This window comes from Clytia hemisphaerica, unplaced genomic scaffold (assembly GCF_902728285.1).
Source record: "Clytia hemisphaerica strain Z4C2 unplaced genomic scaffold, Clytia hemisphaerica genome assembly, whole genome shotgun sequence".
NCBI lineage: Eukaryota > Metazoa > Cnidaria > Hydrozoa > Leptothecata > Clytiidae > Clytia > Clytia hemisphaerica.
In genome coordinates this window covers 1063767-1086944 of record NW_027104500.1, presented here as the reverse complement: position 1 = coordinate 1086944, position 23178 = coordinate 1063767, and the positions used below count along the sequence as shown (strand labels likewise).

At 35.0% G+C, this 23178-nt stretch overlaps 2 protein-coding genes across 2 annotated transcripts; one reads left to right on the top strand and one right to left on the bottom strand.

Annotated features, from left to right (window-relative positions):
- Positions 1-30: 30 nt before the first annotated feature.
- Positions 31-13552, top strand: LOC136821795 (glutamic acid-rich protein-like). The gene is made up of 18 exons (XM_067078012.1): positions 31-106; positions 563-736; positions 1123-1239; positions 2049-2212; positions 2755-2925; positions 3332-3417; positions 3797-4022; positions 4412-4537; positions 4935-5062; positions 6107-6233; positions 7559-7690; positions 8091-8237; positions 9900-10016; positions 10433-10533; positions 11369-11420; positions 11751-11837; positions 12338-12604; positions 13145-13552. The coding sequence occupies exons 1-18, from the start codon at positions 70-72 to the stop codon at positions 13472-13474; spliced, it is 2589 nt and encodes an 862-aa protein (XP_066934113.1). The 5' UTR covers positions 31-69; the 3' UTR covers positions 13475-13552.
- A 1873-nt stretch (positions 13553-15425) lies between these two features.
- LOC136821794 (phosphomannomutase 2-like) lies at positions 15426-21938 on the bottom strand. The gene is made up of 7 exons (XM_067078011.1): positions 21818-21938; positions 21597-21711; positions 20494-20570; positions 17295-17386; positions 16839-16938; positions 16356-16547; positions 15426-15602 (listed from the first exon to the last, which is right to left on the bottom strand). The coding sequence occupies exons 1-7, from the start codon at positions 21887-21889 to the stop codon at positions 15498-15500; spliced, it is 753 nt and encodes a 250-aa protein (XP_066934112.1). The 5' UTR covers positions 21890-21938; the 3' UTR covers positions 15426-15497.
- Positions 21939-23178: the final 1240 nt, after the last annotated feature.

The window sequence follows — 23178 nt, the reverse complement described above, 5'->3', positions numbered from 1 at the left end:
GAGACTTTTGGGACCTTTTTTGACTTATTGGAAAAATGACAAGAGTATAAAAGATTTTGACTTTAAAATATGATGTATAAACGCAAAAGGTTGTGGCAAAATTATGGTAAAAGAGTCTCTTTCATAAGCACACTTGCTCAATCCAAGCTGACCCTCCAAAATCTTTTTTTTCTTGGCCCGGAAACCTGGCGACGAAAAGCCGTTTGCTGCATCGAATCTTTCATGATAGCGATGGCTCTAGCAACGGATTTGGTCGCCAAGAAAAACCTAGCACCGTTTTCTGTGCTCGTATTTTGATTGGCGTATAATTCTTCTGAAAGCCATTACTCCCACCAACAGTTTAATAGAAAAAAAACTCAAAACCGGATTTTCCTTGGTGGAAAGAAATGCTGAAAAAAATATTGGGAACTTGTTATCTTTGGTTTTGTCCTTCTTTGGACTTACTTGCTTCCTTATCATATAGGTTTTTGAGAATTCAATATGAAAAATTTGAGGAAAAATTAATTTTGTGGTTTCTTGACTATTATTCAAAATATTTTCAATGTTATTCTTCAATTAGTAGATCGTTCGATGGCTTCGAGAACAGTTCACCCACCTCGGAGTGGGCGGCCAACAAGTAATGGAAACGCCTCAGATCGCCTCCCACCACCCAATCAACCGAGGCGTCCACCACCGCAAAATCAAGTAGCAAGAACAGGTGGAAACTTTGCTATAGATGAAATTATCTCCAACCAAGGTGAGCCATCGGTCTGATTACCACAGAAATCTATTCATACGCAAGGGCACTTTTTAAAATTAAATTAAGTTTCTTCAATTTTCCAATTTCTTTCAATTTAAATACCGTATTCCGTCATTCAAAACTCAAAGTCAATTCTTGTAAATTCCATAACAAAACAGCTAAGGTAATACAACTATGGACACTTTTTGCAAAGAAGAAAGTTTACTACTATTGAAAGAGGCGATCCCTAGCTCGGCAATCCAATTAAGAACTCAGCTCTCGCGTTTTTATAAAAAAAACCTTAATAGGAGCTTCGTGTTCAGTCTTTCCTTTAATTTTTACGAGTTTTTGATAGATAGCTTATCTTCTGTCTTTGATTCTCAATAGCGTTTTTTCGATTACAGGCTCATTACGGCGTGACGTGTTACGTCATGACGAATCAGTACAAGCCGTACGTCAAGAAAATATCATGTTAGCTGAAAAAGTTCAACACGCGACTAACTTGTATCGGCAGCTATTAAGTAAGTTTTTTATTTTAGGTAGAAACCTTTGTAAAAAAGTAGTCTTTTTAACAAGATACCGGGAAAGTCTTATTCGACACACGGGTTGCAAAATTACATCAGTGCAGTCAAAACATGTGATTACTCGAAAAAGTTCACGTGATTTTGTTACTTGCTTTACAACTTACAGCTAATAACTTTATTAGTGTCAACATGTGTCAATAAATTCGAACCAATCAGAAATAAATGTCATGTAACTAGCACATAAAAATTTCGAGTAAAAGCGTGACTTGTCTTCAGACTTTAGAATTTTTTCAACCTGTGTATTTGTTAAAAAAAACCACACGCGAACATTATCCAAAACAATCTACCTGAATTTAATTAACAGAATAGTAGTACACAAAGGGAACTAACCACCGATTTCTTGGAAACCGTTGTTGAAATGCTATTCCGGAAAAACGTCAACCAAAATTGAACCATGCTACCTCTATGTTGAGCGCTCTAGCAAATTTTGTATGGGTTGCTGCGTTCTCAAGTCAAAAAGGAGCACGATAAAATATACCCCTTCCTTTCGAACGACCGCAAAGCTGAAACAATTGAATATTTTCCATTTAGCAGATTTGTGTAGCAAAGTAACGAATAAACGTCCAGTAAAGCTTTGATTGGTTGAGACATGCAAAGATTACTGCATACTTTAGACATTTGGAAAAAAATATGTTTATGTAAACATTTTTAAGCCAATCAGAGCTTTACTCGACGTTTTTTCATGACTTTTTTACATAAATCTGCTAATAGGAAATTTGTGTATTGAACATTTTTTTAATCTTCAGATCGCGTTGGTAAGAACGAAGAACGAATGGAGATGGAGAACAAAAGTATGTCAAATATTTTATCACAGGCTAAACAAGTGGAAACGCAGCTAGTCAACCAACAAGAACGATTGAGCGCAAAAGAAACGCAACTTCATATGCAAGTACAGAAACTTCAAGACGAGGTACATTTTGAAGTCACAATTTTTTGTTCACATTTGTTGTTGTTTTTTCATAATTTATTCCATTTACTTATATATTTACAACGGTCCATCTAGTGTTATGAATATGGCCTATAATGTCTTTTAGAGTGTCCACATTAAAGTAATCTAATCTATTACATGAGTTACGTGAGTTCGACCCTCCGCCGTGTCATCACAAAGATTTTTTAAAGGGTACATGATACCTCTAAAGAAGTCTAAAGGCAAGTGAGAGATTCAAGCGAAGTAGTGAAACCCCTTATCATTTAACATGGAGATATGAGGGTAGACATTCAAGGAAAAGACGTTTTTGTGTCACTCAAATCATTACGTCATTACGCTATTTCACGGTGTTCATGACCACTTCAATGTCTTCTGACATTACATCACGGACCCAATTGCTGATGGGTTGTAAGCGACGTAAAATCAGTCAATACATCACTTGCAACCAATCAGCCGTTGGGTCTTTGGAAGACATTGCAATGGTGCGTATCATGAATACTCATTTTCTATCCAATCATTTTTAGATGTCAATATTAAAAGTTGAGCGTGAACAAATGAAGAAAAGTAACAATTCCATGACAGCTGAGCTACGACAACTTCAAGAAAAATTGACAAGACAAAGTGGTGCGCTAAGTACAGGTCTCTCTGATCTCAAATCACATCTTGATCAAAAAGATCTCGAAAAACATCAATCGGTAAGGACAATTGACTTTACTACTTTGGGGGAAAGCAAATCAATCACATAGCATCAATACATATTTGTCTTTTTATAAGCAACCAAAAATTCTTTTCCCGATTTTTTTTACAATGTCGTAAAATAAAAGCTATTTAGATAATCTAACTATTGCAAACGGTAGTCTTCGACCCAGTAAGCGTAAATATGGTATAAAATCAGGGGTGGTTAATGCAGATTTTTTTTAGAAAAAGGGCTCGAATGCTTAGCAACCCTGCATACAGTCCTGACCCGAAAATTGGAGTTGCTTATAAAAAATATGAAATTAGTGAAGGCTTGTGTTAATAAAAAAATTGTTAAATGTAGAAAATCTTTATAGAAAATCTTTTTGCCGTACCATAAGTTTGACTTGTTTCTTAAATTTTCAGGTGACAATGATGTTCAATGAATTGCGAGAGAAAGTGGAAAACCAGGAGCATAACATGGCTCTATTTCAAACACAACTCGAGGGAAAGTAAGTACTGTTATCTTTTAACAATAGAAAGCTCGGGGGAGGGGGTACTTGGGGAAAATGGGTGTCGGGTATGTCGAGCAATAAGGGTCCCTTTTAGACCCTCAAAAGTCTCTCAAAGGGTTGCAAAAACATTAAATTAGCAATGTGTCTCAGCAAAAGAGTCTCTGAAAGGGTAAAATATCAAATATTAAATACTAAAATCTGGTAATTTTGGCGAAAAAACTTTGGAAAATAGTCTTATAAAGGGTCGCAAACACGTCGAAATTCAGTCTCTCGAAGGGTCAATTTTACGACACAAGCGGTCAAAACCTAAAATGGGAAAATACGAATTAGAAGAAAAGTCTCAAAAGTAAATCTTTTATTACTTGTTTTCCTTTAGAGTCGAAACGATAAAACTGAAAGGCAACCAGTATGAAAAACAACAACAAGATGATGTCTACAGAATCAATACACTTATTCGCGAAAAGGAGGCTCTCGCAAAAGCAGATGTTCGTAAATTACAAGAAAGTTTTCGCGATGTTTTTGAAGAATTTAGTCGAAGTTTAGCGCAACGTGATTCGAAAACGAGGAATGATGTGGATAGCAGAATTGAATATTTGGAAAAGGTAAAGATATATCTTTTTGATAATGTGAGAGTAACATTTTAAATCTTTGGTTTTCCCAGCTTGCACATAACGGTGTTTCAACGTTTATCTAACGTTCGCAGCGTCCATGTAACGTTAGATGAATTTTGAAACAACGTTGTGTGTCAGGTTGATTGGGCTATTAAGTTTTAACCCAAGACCCGAGAAAGGAATCTCTTGGATGTGAAATGAAGCCACTTATCTCCCAAAGTGAAACGAGTGGTCCGTGTGGTTAACAGATAATTGTTGGATTGAAAGTAAAATCTGCTGCAAGATTTCGGACAATGTGCCGTGCGAAAACTAAAAAAGCACTGGATTTAATCCTCAAATTCAAACTCAAATCTTTGAAACATTACTTCTCTCATTTTTAGAAAATCAACGGTGATTCTAAAGCGTTGGACAAGAAATTTCGTGAACTGGAAAGCGATGCTTCAGACAGTATACAAAATATGAAAAATGAATTACTGGAGAAAATGGAACAACTTAACACATCAAATGTAAGAGCATAATTGTGCCAACCGAACTCGATCCCAGGCCCTTTGTTCGTTTTTTTTTATGATTTTGATAGCGCTTGCGAAAGGTCTTATCCATTGATAAGATCGGAAATGTTGTGCAAGCGGCTCTGGGTACGAGATTGTGTGCTAACACGTATATGTCTGCGCATTGACTTCAGTTTGATAAGCGAAAGACTTAGCTGGTAGCCAGTGCCTTCCCACAAACCAAATTTTTTCTTTGTTAAATCGCGATAAAAAAGTGGTTTTCGTCTAACAGGCAACTTAGCCGGGGACTGGAGTAAGATTCGAACTCACGAATTTCACATTACTAGTGCAACTGCTTCCACCGGTGATACATTTGTTTACATTTTTGAGCAATTTTTCCTTTTTCTTACCACAGCCGTTGAAGGAGAAGCAACAAGTGCAAGAAGATGAAGGTGTCAAACAACAAATCAAATTAATGGAAAAACAAATCAAACAAAATAAACAAGACATCGAGAAAGTCACAAGGGCCGAAATTCAATCCAGGTAATTAACATTTATCGAAAATAATGTTCAAAACTACACGTTTTCTTTTTATAAGAACAAACTATAAAAGAACATAAGGCTTCGATGGCTAAAATATTAAGAATATGTTAAGAACATTTTAAGGCTTCGTGGACTCTGAAATGGCCTTTTTCTTAAGAAAATGGTTAAAAATGATCACAAAATGGTGAAAATAAGAGCATGTTAAGAACATTTTTAGGCTTAAAACTCAAAAAGTTAAGAACATCCAAAAATTTTAAAGCCTTAGGATGTTCTTAACTTTTTGAGTTTTAAGCCTAAAAATGTAAATAAAAAACAGTATAAATCCTTGCATTAAAAGCAGTATTAAAGAGATTGAGCACGAGTTTATCAGGGTTGAATGACATCAATCATCTCTAGTTTTTGGATTGGCCAATTGCATTTTGACTAAAGTTCTAAAGTGAAGTTTTTTTTCTTCGCTCTCAAATAGTTCCAGGGATTCTGAATTTTTGTGCTCCTTCTAGAGTTTTGATAAAATTCATAACTGAAAAGAAAAAAAAAATATATATCTAATATTTGGCGTTCCGGGACTGCCTCCGTGGAAAACTAGTGTAGTATTATCTATAACGTAATATTTGGTGTGTCAAGATTGCCTCCGTGCGATATCTCATTAGTTTTTCGAGGACTAAATAACAACAATCTAAAATAGAACCCAATCAATGCGGATATATATATTTAGGCGATTCCTTTAATGTTGTTCAAATTAATCAAAATATTTGAAAGAGTAGCGATTAAGTCATCAAAGTTTACATTCAAACCAGGTCTTCTTGATGCTCACTGCCGTCGAACAACATCTCTGTCGTCCATGACATCTAGAACAATATTGCAAGTGGGCACTGTTGGGGGGGGGGGCAGAGAGAGCCAGTTCCTATGTCTCTGACACTTTTAAATTCAATCCATCTATCCCACTTTATAATTCAATATTAAAAAGCTCATTCGTATAGCTGACCAAAAACACTACTTTTCCTCTCTTTCAACTCCTGATTCTTACTTATCAAAATTTCACAGGATATCACAAGGCGATAAATTATCCCGACAAATTACCGACATGCAGAAGGACCATAACGAAGCACTGACATTGATTCAAGATACTTTGGGTGATCATAAACGAAGAAATCTACAATCCATTGAAGAGGTATACTTTGAGTCTGTTAAATGACACGCCTTACGTGCCCACGCACTTTAGAGTTTTGACGCACCCTACGCGCCTTAAATTTGACGCACCTTCGAGTTTGTACGCGCCTCTTGCGACTTAAATTTCAACAAACATTCCATTTCAACAGACTCGTAAACTTTGATGAATTTTACAATGGTGCCCATAGTATGAACCCCCCCCCCCTTTTTTAAGGGGGGGGGATCCGAGTTTTCAAGGAAGGCTTTATAGGGGGGGATGGGCAATTTTCCAGTTAAAATGGGGGGTTTGAGCTTATAGGGGGGGGGATCAATAAAAAATGGGGGGGATAGTAACTTTTTGGTTTAGTTTACTGTTTATTTGCTAGTGTTTTCAAGTTCATTGACTATTGGTACGAATTCACACTGAAAGATATATTTCATTCATCAAAATTCTTCCCCAATACTGGGAGTACAAATTATATGCTGGGGGCTCGGACCCCTCTAAATGGTGCGGGATCAAAAAATTTTAAAAATAGGGGGGATACCTTTATAGGGGGGGATGAAATATTAATGGGGGGGGTTCAGACCCCTCTGCACACTATGGGTGCCACACAATGTTTTGGTCTCCAATATTTACCGAAAATGACATTTGTTGAAGCTTAGAAACACCTGTCTCACAGTCCCTGTGAAAAGTTTTCCCACAGTGGTAGAGATAAAAAACTTTTGGTGTTTGGAGTGCAATGTTTTCCATTGAAATTTCAAATAGGATGAAATCAGTTAACTTTCTATGTGATGAAATGTAGGGTATTCTTCCCACCGGGTACGAAGTTTTGGCCATATTTTCCAGCGGGGCTGGGGTCCCAGCGGGTCTGCGACACAGAAGGTGTTTAGGGAACATTGAAATAATGTTTTCTGCTAGTTGCTGATTTTATTTCTATGATATCTTCTAATTTGCCTGTCAAATCTAGCGTATTGGGCTTGTTTTTCTACAGTGCCTATATAGTTGGGCTGCCGACTTCCACAATGTATTAGTGGTAAAATAAGATGTATGGGATTCAGACTACTAAATATTTAAAAGTCCAGATATAACCAAAAATTCAATTTCGATTAAATCAAATTCAACGCAAAAAGATCTGGTTGTAAAGAAATTTAAATTATAATAAACTCTCGCTGAATCGAACTTCTATTATTCGAATATTTCTATAACCAGGCATGTCCCCATCAAGGAGAAACCCTCTTAACATTTCTATTTCTATAGTTCGTATATCTCTATAAATCGAACAAATAAGATTTCTTGTTCGAGTTAGAATTAGCGAGAGTCAACTGTATTATCATTACTATCTTTAGACACGTCGTGATTTATTGAAAATCCTTAACGATCGTACGCAAGACGACAACGCTGCTGACATCAAGAAAATCGAAACACTCGAACATAAAATCGAAGAAATCGAGGATGCACTCGATGAATTCGCGAAACAGGTATTTTTCAAACCCCTTCTTCACAGAAGACATAGCCCACTACTACAATGTTGGCAATAATATTTTGGCATTAAGAGAATTTCTCAGCAAATTAAAAAAAAACCGCAAGTAGGTTTTAAGTGCCTTAACTTAGGGTTGGAAACATCAGAAATCCCAAAATTCTGACCGCCATTGTATCGTTTTTACTAACTTCTAAAGCCAAGACTTGGATAGAAATTTGTATTTTATTCTATGAACCGGTTAAAATCCGCTAGACTACCCTCCTGAACTTTTTAAGCACAATAACGCAAATTGGGGAACTAGCTGCGACGTCACTTTTTAATGGACATTGCTTATGGGGGTATCCACTCCAGTTTTTATTTTAAAGTTTTTGGTTAAATTTCTTCATGTATTTTCATAGGATGACCGTATCGAGATGAACAGTGAGCGAGTGAAACAGATCGAAATGGAAAACATTTTATCACAAGGTGATTTACAAGCACTCATTGAGAATTGTAATAAACAAATCACCAAATCCGACCAAGTTTGGAAAGACAAATTAGAAGAGGTAGGTTACTGAAGAATTAAGGGCTCTGACCATAGTGAATTTTTTATATTTGCCATGTACAAAATAGATTTCTACCTGATGTAACCAACAAAACTATGGCATGTTATACATTTTCTGCTAGGCAAACTATTCCTGAATCCGAAAATTTGAAATTTTAAAATCGTTATGAAAGAATTTGATGAAGAAAAAAATGAAGACTTTTGCGAAGCAATTTTCAACTTTGAAGACCTTATTTTCAAAGAAGAAAAAACATTTTGAAAAGATTTTGCGTTAGAAGGTGTCTCTTTAACCAAACTAAAAATAAATTTTCGGAAAATTTTTGTAAAAGCTTCTTTGTCTCAAAAATCTTGAAAATAGTGGTTTTTGACAAAATTTAATCCCATTTTCATAATTTTATGATACATCAATTTGTCAAATAGTTCAATTCTTTACAGACAATTTAAAAAAAATTGAAGGAATTCTCTGCGCTAAAAGTGAATGTGCTCTAAATGGTGAATGGTATACAGCCAAAGTGAATAAATACGTGCAATCGCGCAGTAATCAGAACCTGCTTGGATCATTTAAAAATTAACTTCTGGGGCATTTTGAATAGTTGAGCCTCAAATTGCTAAGAGAATACTTGCTTTAAGTTCCTTTTTAAATGTTTTATAAACGAACTAGGTGTATTAAGAACGATATTTAAGCACAAAAATACGGAGGAAGAATAGCCAATGCTAAGACAAAACATTTACAGGTCCACAATAAAAAATCATTGTCAACTTCGACTTTTTCGACCCTAATTTTCCTGACTAATTTTCCTGACTAATTTTCTCAGACTTCTGTCTTCAGCTAACACTTCTTTTTGTGTCTTGTGCATTCTTTTTTTTTTTTACTTTTTTTTTTTTTTCCAAAATGTATAATGGGTTTTTATTACAGATTGTCATGGTTAGTCGCTAGTTTGTATTTTCTTCAGTGCATATAACCATAGAGGTATAAAGAAAAACAGGAGTTGAATGTGTCGGTAATTGGTCGTTAAAGTCTTTTGATTTCTTTTATAAAATGTATCAAAAGAAATTCTAAGCTCGCCCGATGAAATAAGACTTTTTAGTAGAACTCAAGTTTGCTATGAACATTCTAATAATCAGTATTGAAGATTCTCGCCTTTTAATATACGAAAATTAGATAAAAATTCGTCCACGAAGCAAGTTTATGTTCCATTTCGCTATCCGTTCAATTTTGTTTTGAAAAGATATTTTCTCAAGCCAGAAAATGAAAAGTTCTTTATAAGCACACACGATTTCAGACTCAATCTGTAGACATAAAGTCGCTGGAGAATTTTGGAGGAAAGTATCAAGCAATAGAGTTCACCTTAAGGAAAACATTGATCGAAAAATCTTATCATTTGATGAAGGATTGCCAAGTTTACAGGCCCTTTTTTAGTCCAAATATTTTCTTACACTGATGTCAGAAACAATGAATCTCGTCTCATCTAATTTCTAAAGCTTAAATGAGCCAATAGGATTTCACCTATGGATAAAAGAGCTCATTAAAAATGCACGATATATGAGATTATGAGCATGCATACATCGTAACTTTTTTAATCGTAGGGCGAGCTTGGTTACAATAGCATACTTCTCCTGTTTCTTTATACCTCCATGATATAACTTCATTATTGTCTCCCAGGTCGTACGACAGATTGAGCGTGAGAAGAACAAAACACCGCGACCATCGACTGCTGTTAACAAAATGATGGAACAAATGAAAGAACTGAAAGACAGATACACCATCGTCCCTTCACAGGTATCTTTCCTTTCAAGGTCTACTTTGGATGATTTTTTATACAAGATTGTTAATTTTTGCGCCTCTTCGTTTTTTTCTCGAATCCATAAATAGCAGTTATTTAGGCGAAAAGAGGGAAAACTTCTCACAAATGGGCATACCAAAATTCCAATTTCTTCAATTAACACCTCCACTCTTGTTAAAGCAATCGCCTCCTTCCCCCCTAGTACCAGAAAGGCTACCACCATGTTCATAAAAGGCTCACATAAACACTGATATTAGGTGGAAGGGATTTTTCAAGAAATTGCCACATATTTTGTCACTGATTGTAGATTTTTTAATCTTCTTAAAGCGCATTTCAAAGGCTGGCGAGAAAGAAAGTGAGACATGGGTCAGGACAAGGGACTTTAACAGATCTTTATCTCTTTCGTATTTAGATCAAACTGGTGGAAAAGAAATTACATTATTTGGCGGAAGGATTTGAAGATTATAAGAAACAACAAAACACACTTCAAAATGCAATGTCTACCAATAATGAGTAAGTACACCCCTGTGTCATAGACCCCTGGGTCCCCAGCCCCACTGGGAAATTTGAGTAAAAATTTGTCCTCGGTGGGAATATACCTTGGAAAAACAGCCCCGCTGGGAAATTGACTTTGATTTCATCCCCAGTAGAAATTCAATGTTTAAAAATTGCACTTCAAAACCATGCCCACTGGATTTTTTAATATTAGAACAATATAATTTCTACCCCCATTGGGATTTCAATAGGAATTTTTATCCCCACTGAAGAAAAAAGTTTGACCGGGACTGTGAGCCAGGGGTGTGTAAGTGCAAGTCTCTTTAGCTACCGTCGTTTGGAGGAGGGGGTAAGTTTCCACTCTCAGAAGACTAACCCCTGACTAAGATCGCTCACTTTTCGACTTTTTCAGAATGACTCTACTGTTTTCCAGGATAGCCATCTAAAAACTGTAAAGAGTTTTTTCAAGAAGTACGGAAAATACCTAGGGTTGACTAAGGAAGCTTTTTTAACTAGCTGGAAAACTTGTCTTTTCCCGCTAGAAAGTGAAACCTTAGTGCGGAAAAGGGAATCTTATAAAAAAACGACGATAATTGACTCCCACCAAATGGAAGTCAGTTGAAATGTCTCTAGTTCAAGAGCTGTTGGCCTTTTTATTAGGTCATAAGCCTTAGGGCTTAAATTTAGGTCACGAACCTCATGGCTGAAATTTTGCAGGTGATTAGTACAACCCTCAGCCAAAGAAAGTAATAATCGATTGAGATGTTGAGATGCATGTGTGCGCTTTGTTTAGTTTTCAAAGTTTTACAGACTGATTGATTGACTTTTCATTTATCATCTTTACTTTCTTTAGACCTGTTGGGACAGGCAAAAATGATTTAGCAAGCAATGAGAAATATGAAAGGGTAAGTTTGATACGTTTTTCACTACACCATAAAATATATTTTAAAGGGATTCTTTATCAAATTGCTTTAGGTCTCCTTGATAATATTTTCAATTTTATACTTCGTAATTTTTTTTTCATTTCATTAAGTTGCGATTCGCAAACTTCATGAAACATAATTACCGTAAATTAATATACGAAACTCATTATCAAGATGAACCCTCCAAAGTTTCAAAGGCTTTCTAGCGGAAAAAAAACTGTTTAGAACTACGGTTCTAGGAAAAAGAGACACGTTGCAAAATAGCTTCATAATCTTGCTACTATATAATCTTTTGAACTTATCATTTTTCAGTTGGAAGTGCGCGTTGACAATATAAAGACCGTATTAAATGTTTTGAAAGATGTTCTTACAGACAAAGTCAATGATGAACACTCCAAGGTGAGATTTGGTTTCTTGGCGTCAAGTTTTGACTTGTTAATAATCGGGTCATCCAAACTTTTCTAATGAGTATTCATTAGAACAATTTTACCCCACCTCCAGTCAGTAAAATTTCTCGAAAAATTCAGAAGTCTCTTCAAAATAGGTGAGAATTCAGGCCCAAAGATTAAGTTCAATCATTAAATTTTTAAACTGCTTTCTCTTATGCCTGCCTCCCTTAACTCTTTCAATACTGCCCAACTAAATTTCCTTTACTTTTGAACAATTTTTTCGGTAATTTTCATTGACCTAATTTAAGTGATTGAAAGTGATAGACCCTGAAAAGAGCTTTCCCACGAACCCATTTTTTGCTTTAGCCAAAGATTGCCATAAATTGCATTTGAAGTTGATATACCGTAGCTTTGAAAAACCCTTAAATTTCAGTTTTCTATAGTACTGAAGGAGATGATGTCTACTGCACATTGTCATTGTCTTTAATATAACTTTCATTCCCTACATAGAACAAGACTGAGAAACTGCTTGCAGATCTCAAGAAACGTTTGGACGAATTGAACATGATATCTATGGAAAAACAAGAAGAAGATGAAGATGAAGAAGAGAGTGAAGAAGAATCCGAAGAGGAAGAAGAAGAAGAAAAAGGTGATGGGAAGCCTGATCCCACCCTTGACGATGATGAAGAAGAAGATGAAGACGATGAGGAAGATGACGATGAGGAAGAAGAAGAAGAGAGCGAAGAAGAAGAGGAGGAAGCTACCCCACCTAAAAAGGTAAGCATCCCTGCATTTGGCATCTATATTGAAATGGATAAGCATCCCTATTGCATTGGATAAGTATCCGTATTGAAATGGGTAACCATCCATATCAGAATAGGTAAGCATCCATATCAAAATAGGTAAGCATCCATATCAAAAATGTGTAAGCATGCTAAGCACCCGACGATAAAAAAGGGTAAGCGCCATTGAGTTTCAAGCCCGAAGGGCTAGAGGTCAATCTCTAACCTTTCTCAGGCAAGAAAAATTGAAGCCTTAAAATATGCGCCGTATTTTTGATGACGGATTGAATCTAGCAATTCCTTTGTTTTCGAGTGATATATTTTTCAAAATGAATTGGTAAATTTTAGTTTCAATCTGTCATTTGTGTAAAAACCAGGCGGGTCGCTCAAGGCCGCGCAACTTTGGTAGGATTTGTTGGCTTCAAATCCTACCAAGGAGATTGACCTCTAGCCCTTCGGGCTTGAAACTCAATGGTAAGCGCCCTATTGAAAAGGGTAATTATCTTTACAAAATTTGACTGTATTGTTTTGTTAGGAACCTAAAAAGAAGCCAAATAAGAATGAACTTCCAAAACCTGAAACAGAAGAAGAAGAAGAAGAAGAAGATGAAGAGGAAGATGAAGACGAGGAAGAAGATGAGGAAGAGGAGAGTGAGGAGCAGGAAGAAGAAGGGGAGGAAGGTGACGAAGAAGAAGAAGATGAGGAAGAGGAACCCAGTAACCGTCCTGATTCTTCAAGGAGTTCTGTCCTAGAAATGGCTCTCAGTCGTGAAAATAGTATAGCTCCCGCCGAAAATTCTTCTAAAAAGAAACCAGGTGCTGGGGCTGCTATTAGGAAACTACCCTCAGGTGGCAAACGAAGATGATTTATTGGGAAAGATAATGGGATATTGATTATAAAATCTTTTGAGGAACTTATATTGTCATAGAAAAATCAATCATGGTGTCAACAGAAGGTTGGGGTTGTTTATATTAGGATGATTTTCAATGCAAATGAACTCAGACGCAAACAAGCAATTCCAGGAGGTAATGATTGAAAGCTGTGTATTTCAAGGACCTAGTTTTCTCATGTAAATCGCCTGTCTAATAGTTAAATTTCCCAGAATTTCTTGTAGGACTTAATGTAGTTTGAAAGACGCCTCAAGCTAGAGTCCAAACAGAATCTGTTTGGATTCTGTGGCCAATAGACGATATCGGATTTAGATAAATGCAATGCATTCTGGTTACTAGGGACTCTCAAAGGAATTATAATCTATTATAATTGATCTATTATAATTCCTTTGAGAGTCCTTAGAAACCAGAATGCATTGCATTTATCTAAATCCGATATCGTCTATTGTGGTGTGTTCTTCATGTATCTTGACAACAAACTTTTTTCTGTAATTTGTAATTATGCGATTGTCGTCTAATCTATTTGTAAATATTTTCTAGCTAACATTTTTAACACTAATTTACTTTATTTCTCATTTAACGACGCTGAGAATATAATGATTCCAGCATAAGAAAAATCCAAAATATTCTGTAGAACTTTCAATCTCTTTTATTTTCTCAGGAATGATACATAGATTCAACAAACGTGAAATTCAAGTTGAAGATATAATTGGAAAAAATATAATAACTACTAAAATAAAAATAACATACAAAATAAATACAATAATTTTTAAGGAAATTTCAAATTCTATTGTTCGACTACGTATACCTATTACAAAAAATGTTCACAAACTGAAAATTTAATATAAAACTACCCTAATCTATGAATAAGATCACAAATGACAACAAAACGGTTATCTATAAGCTCTTTGTAAATGAATATCCTGTAGATCATCTTGGCTAAATCTTTGATATACTAACAATGCCTATAACATCTAAAATCTTTCGAAAATTTTCGAAAGGAACAAAAACTAAAAGGTCTCGTTACTAAAATTGTCTTCAGTAGTTAGACCAATGTAGTATACAAATTTAGACTGGGACGTGCTGGCTGAGATAAGTTCTAATTGAATGCTAGTCTTTTCTTTATAGCTCGTAAAATCGAAGGGAAAGCAAATTTGTTCGATTTATACACCATAGATTTATAAAGCCCGAAGGGCTAGATGGAGTACTTTTACTAAAAAGTGTGCCGTGGTTAGGTAGGAAATCCTACCTAAGTCACGTGACATTGCAATAAAATTTCAGCGATTTCGCGGGTTTTCGAAAACAATAGCAACAATATTTTTTCCGACATTCACTTTTTTTCCTGCGATGCATGGTTTAAAGCCCGACATCTAGCCCTTCGGGCTTTATAAATCTATGTTATACACCCCTGTTTTACACTAGCGGAAAGAGGCACACGTATAACATGAGGCTAAATTTTGACCAAACAAATTACAATAAATTTCAATAAAGAGCATCACTAGAAGGGGCCTGGAATTCCCGAGCTATTTTCCCGAGTTATTTTGCATATGACGTCATAATTTCAGTTTTGTGATGTCATTATGACGTCATCATTTTTAACTCGGGTTTTTTTTCGTGCTTTTAACTTTTCGAGTTATTTGATAAATTTTAACTTGGTTTTTTTTCGTGCCTCAAAGTTCTCGAGTTATTTACATTATATTTTTATAGTAGGTATTCGATTTATGAAAAATTCGACTTATTTATATGGGCTTATTACCTGAATGGGGCAGATTTGGGTTAAATATATTAACAAATAACTTAAAAAATTTGAGTTTTTATTTTTGTGGTGACTTCATAAAAACTGAAATTGTGACATCACGTGCAAAATAACTCGGAAAAAAATAACTCGGGAATTCCAGGCCATTTTAAAATGGCTAATATTGCAGCTCACGAAAAAAAATAAGAACAGGTCTAATATTCTTATAAATAGACCAACTAGAGAATATATTAATAGATTTTCTACTTGAAAAAGAGTTCAGTTAACTGCTTTTTCGTATCTTCTGGACTTGTGACAGTGTGGCCTAGCGTACGTTTGTCAGCGAAAATTTCGAAATCATTGCCACCCTGAAACATGAGCAGAATCATATGATAAAGTTAATATAGGTATCTTAAAGTGTGGGTCATCAAAGTGAAACATAAAGGGCGTAAATAAATTGTAATTCAAAATATTTATGTCTCTTTCCAGCTGTCACGTGGTACGTTTACGTTAAACGTTACTAAAAAAATTTTTCAGGATCGTGGAATTCTCCTTCAACAAAACGAAAAGTTTCAAAACTTTTTAAAAAACTGTTTTTCCTGAGACATAAACATAAAATCATTAGTCTACACAATAGACAGCTCCAGTCTTTTAGGCCTTACTCTTGAGTAGGAGTTTTACGCTCAAAACGGAGGAAGATATGACGTAGCCTAGGCTGCACACATCCCCTCTGATATGATTTGATATAGGGGATGCGTATCGTCTAAGATATTCCTGTCCCAGCTTACCCCCGTCTTTTCTTTTCTCTTTTTTGATTATGTGTCACAGCTGTACAACGACTTCTCTTTGTTTAATGAATGAAAATTTATAATTATGAAAGCAATAGCACAATGACGTCATTTTTCTCTTTCTGTGATTGGATGTAACAAAATTATGTAAATTTATGCAACTTTCGGTTACCCCAAATTTGAGGTAACTCTCGGACGAGAATTTCATACACGATACGCATCCCCTATAACAAAATAAATTCTGGGGATGCGTGCAGCCTAGACGTAGCCTAAATAATTATACGATTTAGAATCGAACATTGCTGAAAACAAATGTATTAAAACAACACATACCTCCCACGTTTTATCGCCAAAGAAATGAATCGTTTTGATTTTACTTGTATCAATGAAACGTAAACAGTATGTTTTATCCCAACCCTTTGGGAACACATCGAAACTGATTTGTCCACCAATTGAATATTTCAGCCCTGAATCAGGAAATCGTTTTTCCAAAGCTGCCACGAAGTTTTTACGTATATTGTGTTCCTAGTAAGAAAAGATGGAATGTCAATCATACTGGTTTGCTGGAGAATTTCTGAGAACTCAATAACTCAAGGTTACTTCTTAGCAAAGCGAGTTTGAGCTTGATTAACCAGGCTATTCAATTCCATGGAAAAAAGCATCCTTCTCTAGGGGGTTCCCTTTGAAATTTATTGATGCTGAAAAAACCTTAAATTTTGATCATGAAATTTTGAGGTATTGCAGCTTTTCTTCTATCAATCACCTAAAAAAAACAACTAACGGTAATATAAAATTCTTTTATTTTCCTCGTATTACCTGGTCATATTTATTGAATTCAATTCTTTCTTCTTGACTACAACTTCTACCAACAGGACAAATATTCAACATCCCATTGCGAAATTCTACAAAGGTTCCCCTAAAAATGTTAAGCATATTATGTATGATTTTAAATAATATAATCTTACTAATTCGCAGGCCACTGTGCAGACACATTAATGATATTGCCTTAAATTTTACTGGCAATTATATATAATTCCATTTCAAATTCAACTTCAGCCTTACGATATCTAAGATTAATTGTATCTTGATATTGAGAAGCTACGTATTCTCTTCGACTCTCTTATGGACCTTAGGATATTACCCAGCTGAAACACAACGCTGTTTCGATGTTCATCTAACGTTCACAACATCCATATAACTTTAGATGAACGTGGAAACAACGTTGTGTGTCAGCTGGGTATAGACCTTAAAATTTTTTTGCTGCAATTTTACCTTTTTCGTGGTATTTTCAATGTTGACATATATTCTAAACAATAATTGATGAATTCTTGAAGTTTATCGTCACCAACATACTTTGAGAGGTTCTGAAATGAACAAAAAGAACAAGCTCTAGTTTAGATTTTAACTGCCAACTGTTTTCATACTCTATCACTTAGAAGAGGTAGGCTAGAGGACTAGAGTCTAGGGGCCCCCCCAGCGGTTTGCGTGAATGCGTGAATGGGCATTTTCGGTTGCGTGAATGCGTGAAAATTGAGAAGAAAAAAATGCGTGAATGCGTGAATTGAAAAAAACTCGCGTGAACGTGAAAATCCACTTTTTGACTGCGTGAATGTGTGAATCTGGGCTATTTTGTGCGTGAATACGTGAACTTTCCCTTTTATCCACTGATTGTGTGCAGTGTTCCCGATTTTCCAATGTTTCCCCGATTTTTCCCGAAAATTTTCCGATTTACTGAAAAATTGGGTTATTGCGTGAAACTCGAGAAAAATTTGCGTGTATGCGTGAATTTTGAAAAAAAATTGCGTGATTGCGTGAATTGAGGGTCCGCTGGGGGGCCTCAGTCTACACGTTTTTATCAGACACCGAAAAGAGAACACCGATTCATTTACAAGATCTTTTGCTCTTTCTAAGCATTATTTAGTCTGAAATTCTACAAGTAGAAAAAAAAAGATTAAATGGAATTATTGCCCCCGCAGGAGCGTAGCGACGAGGAGGCACTCATAGTTTCACGCATAGATATTGGACTGGAATCTTGAAATTTTGTTGCGTTTTGTCGCCCAAGCATCCCCGTAGTTAGTCTTTTCCGTAAATGCTCGGTTTTTTTCCGGGACGGAAAAACGTTATATGTTATTACCATTATTACATATTACAATTTTAGTTTTGATTTAGCTTTGAAAAACTGAAGCGAGTGTTATAAATGCAAATCATAACAGTGTATGATATAACACGAATTACAATATTACTTGTGCAAATCAAAACAAACAAAATAGCAGACTGGTTATGATGATGATGAGCTGATTCATTGACTGGAAAAAGTTTTTTGTATGTCAAATTTTGTTTCTTGTCTTTGAAACTGAATACTAACTACTGTAATTTAGTCAGAAGTTCACTTCAGCAATGATTTCAATTCTTTTTTCCGGAAAAGAAATTTGTTTTTTTTGCTCAAGTTTTCATATGTATATTTGATATTTTTGTTAACTCTAATTACGGTATCTTTGTCTTTTATTTTATCAATAACTACCTTTATTGTTTATAGAGCTTCTTGAGCTTTAAATACCATCATATGGTCGTAACTCGAGAAAGTCCTTCTTAACTTAGTAAAACAAGATACCGGCAAAGTACAAAAAAGTTGAATGATGTACGCATATATAATAAGTTGAATCCAAAAGTGGTTGAATGAATGTTGAATGTCAATCAATGTAAACAAACTTTTTCTTTTGGTCTTCAAAATAGATTTACCTCACATAGAGTTTTTTCACTGTTTTTTCAGTGTGGTAAATCTATTTCAAAAACCTGCAAAAAGTTTGTTTACATTTTCGTTTAACTTTAATTACATGCGCACATTCAACTTTTTCATGCAGTTGTGATAGCCTAAATAACTTACGCTCCAGTGGTTTGGTGAAATAGCTCCAATTCTGGCTTTCCAAGTTAGGATGGACCTTCTCGAAGGCATTTAACACTGGTTAGACTAGGTACACAGACAGTCATACAGAAACACAATAAAGCGAAAGTATATATAGCTATAAACTCAAAAAGTCTAGCTTCCTGAAGGCACATCTCTTCATTGTCTGCGCTGCTTGGAGAAAAGATTGCATCATGAAAAAGTACTATGCATGCACTTGAAAAAAAAATTAGGCGCATTTCAACTTTTCTCGACTGTACGTCTGAATGGACCACAATGGCATTCCTTTATTTTTCTTTTGACCAATAAAATAGAAGATTTTGTTTGAGAATAGTGCAATCACAGCGTACGCAAGTGGAGGCCGGGCCTTAACTAGGATTGGTTTCTATTTCACCCTATTTAAGATGGTGCAGAACTTTTTGATAAATTTCATACGCAGTATCCTCTTGACTATTGTTTATTAGGCAAAGTTGCAATAGAGAATTGTTGAAATATAGCAGGCAATGAAAAAAACAAGCTATTTCTGATTGGTTACCTTGTTGATTTATTCACCACCATATATTTTGCCTACAATCTAAGATGTCTGCGGCATTATAAAAAAGGTCTATTTAGTGAATAATAATCACGATATATATTGTTGTAAGAAAGAAACTAGGAGAAAAAAACAAACAGGAGATGTGAAAACCTGTAAGCTAATGATACCATAATTTTTGAAATATATTTTTGAGAAGCTTTTCCAGCTTTTCCTTAAATTTTATTAAATTATCAAGCTGCAAATTCTTCAAGTATTTTGTTAATGGAATATAATTTTTTTCTTCAAACAAATGCCTCAATCAATCAATCAATCAATCAACCAATCAATCAATAATTAAATCAATCAATTATTCCTGATTATTTTTTATTAATGTTTTAATCTTTAATGCATTAAAGCTTCATAAGTGCTTGACATGATCTTTATGTGGGGGCATTTAGTGAAAGCAATGACTAGTGATAAAAAAATGGGGCATAATTTTTTTGAACATTGATGATATTGCCCTAGGATTGCCCTTTGAGATTAATAACAACTTTTTTCAAGCCTATATAATGCGTTCAATTTCAAATCCCTACTCAAATGATTTAATTTCCTTTATCTTTCCAAAGGTAAATGACACATGAGTAATATCAACAATATTTCTTTGCACTTGTGTAACTTATTATACATAGTGGGCAGCACACCTCCAACCCCCTACCTGAAAAACGTCACTCACCCTACATAGGGTTACCCCCACCTGAAATCTCTCATCAACCCAACCTCCACCTTTTTTAAAAAATCGGAAAATCCTCATCCCCCCAGAATCCAGGGGTTACAGGTCCAAAATTTTGTCTGCATGAACATGTGATCAGCGTTATAGAAAGTAGTTTTTATAAATCATTAATTTAATAAAATCAAATGTTTAGCTATTTTGAGAAATTAGTTAATAACCAGTCATTTCCTATACTGTATCTACATTCTATTATGCATTTTGGTGCATGCCATATACACAAGCCTGTTATCTTCCATGTTTTCTATTAGAAATTCTTTAGAATTACCTGTATTTCAAGTAGTTCACCATTTTTGTAAGCTACTAATCCATTTTCTGCAAACACATAATCAAATATCTTTATACCTAGAAAAAATAGATAAGTTATTTCCTAAGGGGGTCATCCATATAGTATGAATGCAGTGAAGGTGGGAAAGAGGGTTTAGAATTAATTTTTAAGAATATTCTCAGCTGTCAAAGAGAAGGCCCCTTATTTTACTCTTAATAGTCTGATTTTAGCCTATATTTACCTTATTTTTGGGGTTTCAGAAGTACGATTTCCAACCCCCTGGCAATTAGCCAATTTATTAAAATTTCGAAAATTTTCCAACCCCCCCCCCGTTTATTTGGCACCCAAGAGTACTATACGGATGACCCTGAGCTGTGCAAGTTGTTATTCCTAAAAGCCATATTCACTATGATGATTGATATTGAGTATTATGATGAATTCTGGTTCCCAGAAGATCATTAGAGTTCTGAATATATTATTGAAAATTTTAAATAGTCATTATCTCATTATTCCAGAGTTAACGAAAGCTTCTTTTATAAAATTTGACAGATTTTTTTAAGAACTGCTTACGAAAAAAATTCATGCAATTGAATAGTTATTTAGGAGAATGCAACGGTCTATAAACAAATTACCTTAAGTGGATAAATTTTGGCGGGAATTAAATTTGCCGAATTTTGCTCGCCAAAATTTCCAAATTCGGCAATTCGCCAAATTGAATCCCCTCCAAATTTTAAGAAATTGATCTATCGCCAAATTAAATCCCCACCAAAAATCGTATTTTGGCCAATCGCCAAATTAAATCTATGCCAAAATTTATCCACTTAAGGTACTCAAGCATACATTACTTTTCCTCAGCCAGTACAAACGAGATAAATTATTTTGTCCCTAAGTAACAGCTGATTCGTAAAAGACAAATCAATTATATGATGTTATTATTAACAAAATTTATGCTGGAGTAATTAGTTAATCAAAAGACTGTCACATTCTCCCAAACAACTATTACAATATTATGTGGAACAGTTGGAAGAAAAGTTTTTGAATACTGAAATACTGTCTGCTATGTCTCAAATAAAAGAGAAATTGAATTACATAGCAATTCTTACAATGTTCTCCAGCCATTTGTTCTTTAATTTTCTTGAGATCAGAACCACCCACTATACCAACCAACACTTTCTTTTGAAGCTCTTTTATAAAATCCTCCATATCTGATGTAATGACCTAAATTCAATTCAAGAAAATTTCATATACAAAATAACATGATTTGGAGACAATGACAATCTTTAAAAAAAAATTACATAATATTTTTTCAATTGAAAAGGATTACCTGTCTTGGCATGGTTAATGTACCATCAACATCAAATAAACATATTGTACATTCATCCCTTGCTTCTCCCATTTTTCTTAATTTTTCAAGATCTAAACAAAAAGGAATGACTTGGGGACTTAGGGGAACATGACGTCTATTGAATAGACCTATTGAATAACAGCAAAAATGCTGCATTACAGCATAATATGTTAATTGCCCTCAGCCAGCATAAGAAGGATAAAAGGATAAATTATTTCATAGGAAGATCAATACTCTTTTTGGCGAGCACAAGAGTCTATTGCATATCAAATTACTACAGCTTAAATTATGATATCCCCAAACTTCAGTGGATGCAAATAAAACCAGCAGGAAATTAGATATTACCTACAAATAAGTTTTGTTCAAATTGGCACTCTGGAATTAGCATGCGATAAGGTTGCGAATCTTCCCGCACAATGTGCTACTGTCAACTGCTCTAATTTGGGACTGACTGTCTGACATATTAATACAGGCCAGATATCAACCATTCCCATGTTTCGACCAATCGTTCCAAGTTAGAGCAGTTGACGGTATTTGGATTGGATTGCTTGAGGAATGGAGGGTTTTAAAAATTGAGGTTTTTAGGGGGAAAATGAAAAAAGGTTCCAATGTTAGCTACCCACCTAGGACACAAATAAAACAATCAATTGGGCCTGGCCTATTCACAATACCACTTATGATAATTACGCATTAATGTGCCATTGTTTTGACTACTCTGCCAACGCACCGGACTTTAAGAACACTGGACACACAAAGTCAGGTGTTGGATGAGGATACTTTTTTAGCACCGGAAATCTCAACACCAGATTTGAGTTCGTAGCATATTATTTTTCAAACAAACTTTGTTTGGTGTCCAGAAGTTCGAAAAATTAACACCGGACAAAAGGTTTCCTGTGTGGCTGAGGGATACTTTTTGACAAACATATCAGACTGCCCGGTGCGCCGGCAGGGTCGTTTGTTTTGAGGCAGGAGTTTTGCTTACTTTTAGTTATTCAATCAACAAAAACGTCTCTTTTAGCTAACGTTTTATATCCAAAAACACTGCCAAAAGGACAATTCAAATGACATCATTGTTAAAAATGAGTGACAACTTCCTTAGGATATGATGTTTAATAGACAGATCATTGAAAACTTCAGCTGAATCCATTAAAAATTAACTCAACAGCAACAGCTAAAAAATCGAAGGTTGGAACATTTTCTTGCAAAGTCAAAACTGAAAGTGAATCTAGGTTACCATGTTGACTTTATTTTCTCGGAAAAAGAATGTTTCGAACGTGGCAAGTGTCTGAGTACCCCCTGAAAGTAAACTATTTAACTCCATTTTGAATGAAAAATTCCTT

Excerpts from the sequence above, each read along its gene's own strand:
- LOC136821795 (XM_067078012.1), top strand. The coding sequence starts at position 70 with ATGATGTATAAACGCAAAAGGTTGTGGCAAAATTATG. Across the intron at positions 5,063-6,106 it reads AGGGCCGAAATTCAATCCAG|GATATCACAAGGCGATAAAT; the intron begins GTAATTAACATT and ends AAAATTTCACAG. Across the intron at positions 11,838-12,337 it reads TCAATGATGAACACTCCAAG|AACAAGACTGAGAAACTGCT; the intron begins GTGAGATTTGGT and ends TTCCCTACATAG.
- LOC136821794 (XM_067078011.1), bottom strand. The coding sequence starts at position 21,889 with ATGGGAGAAGCAAGGGATGAATGTACAATATGTTTATTTGATGTTGAT. Across the intron at positions 21,712-21,817 it reads CATTAACCATGCCAAGACAG|GTCATTACATCAGATATGGA; the intron begins GTAATCCTTTTC and ends AATTGAATTTAG. Across the intron at positions 17,387-20,493 it reads GTGAACTACTTGAAATACAG|AACCTCTCAAAGTATGTTGG; the intron begins GTAATTCTAAAG and ends TGTTCATTTCAG.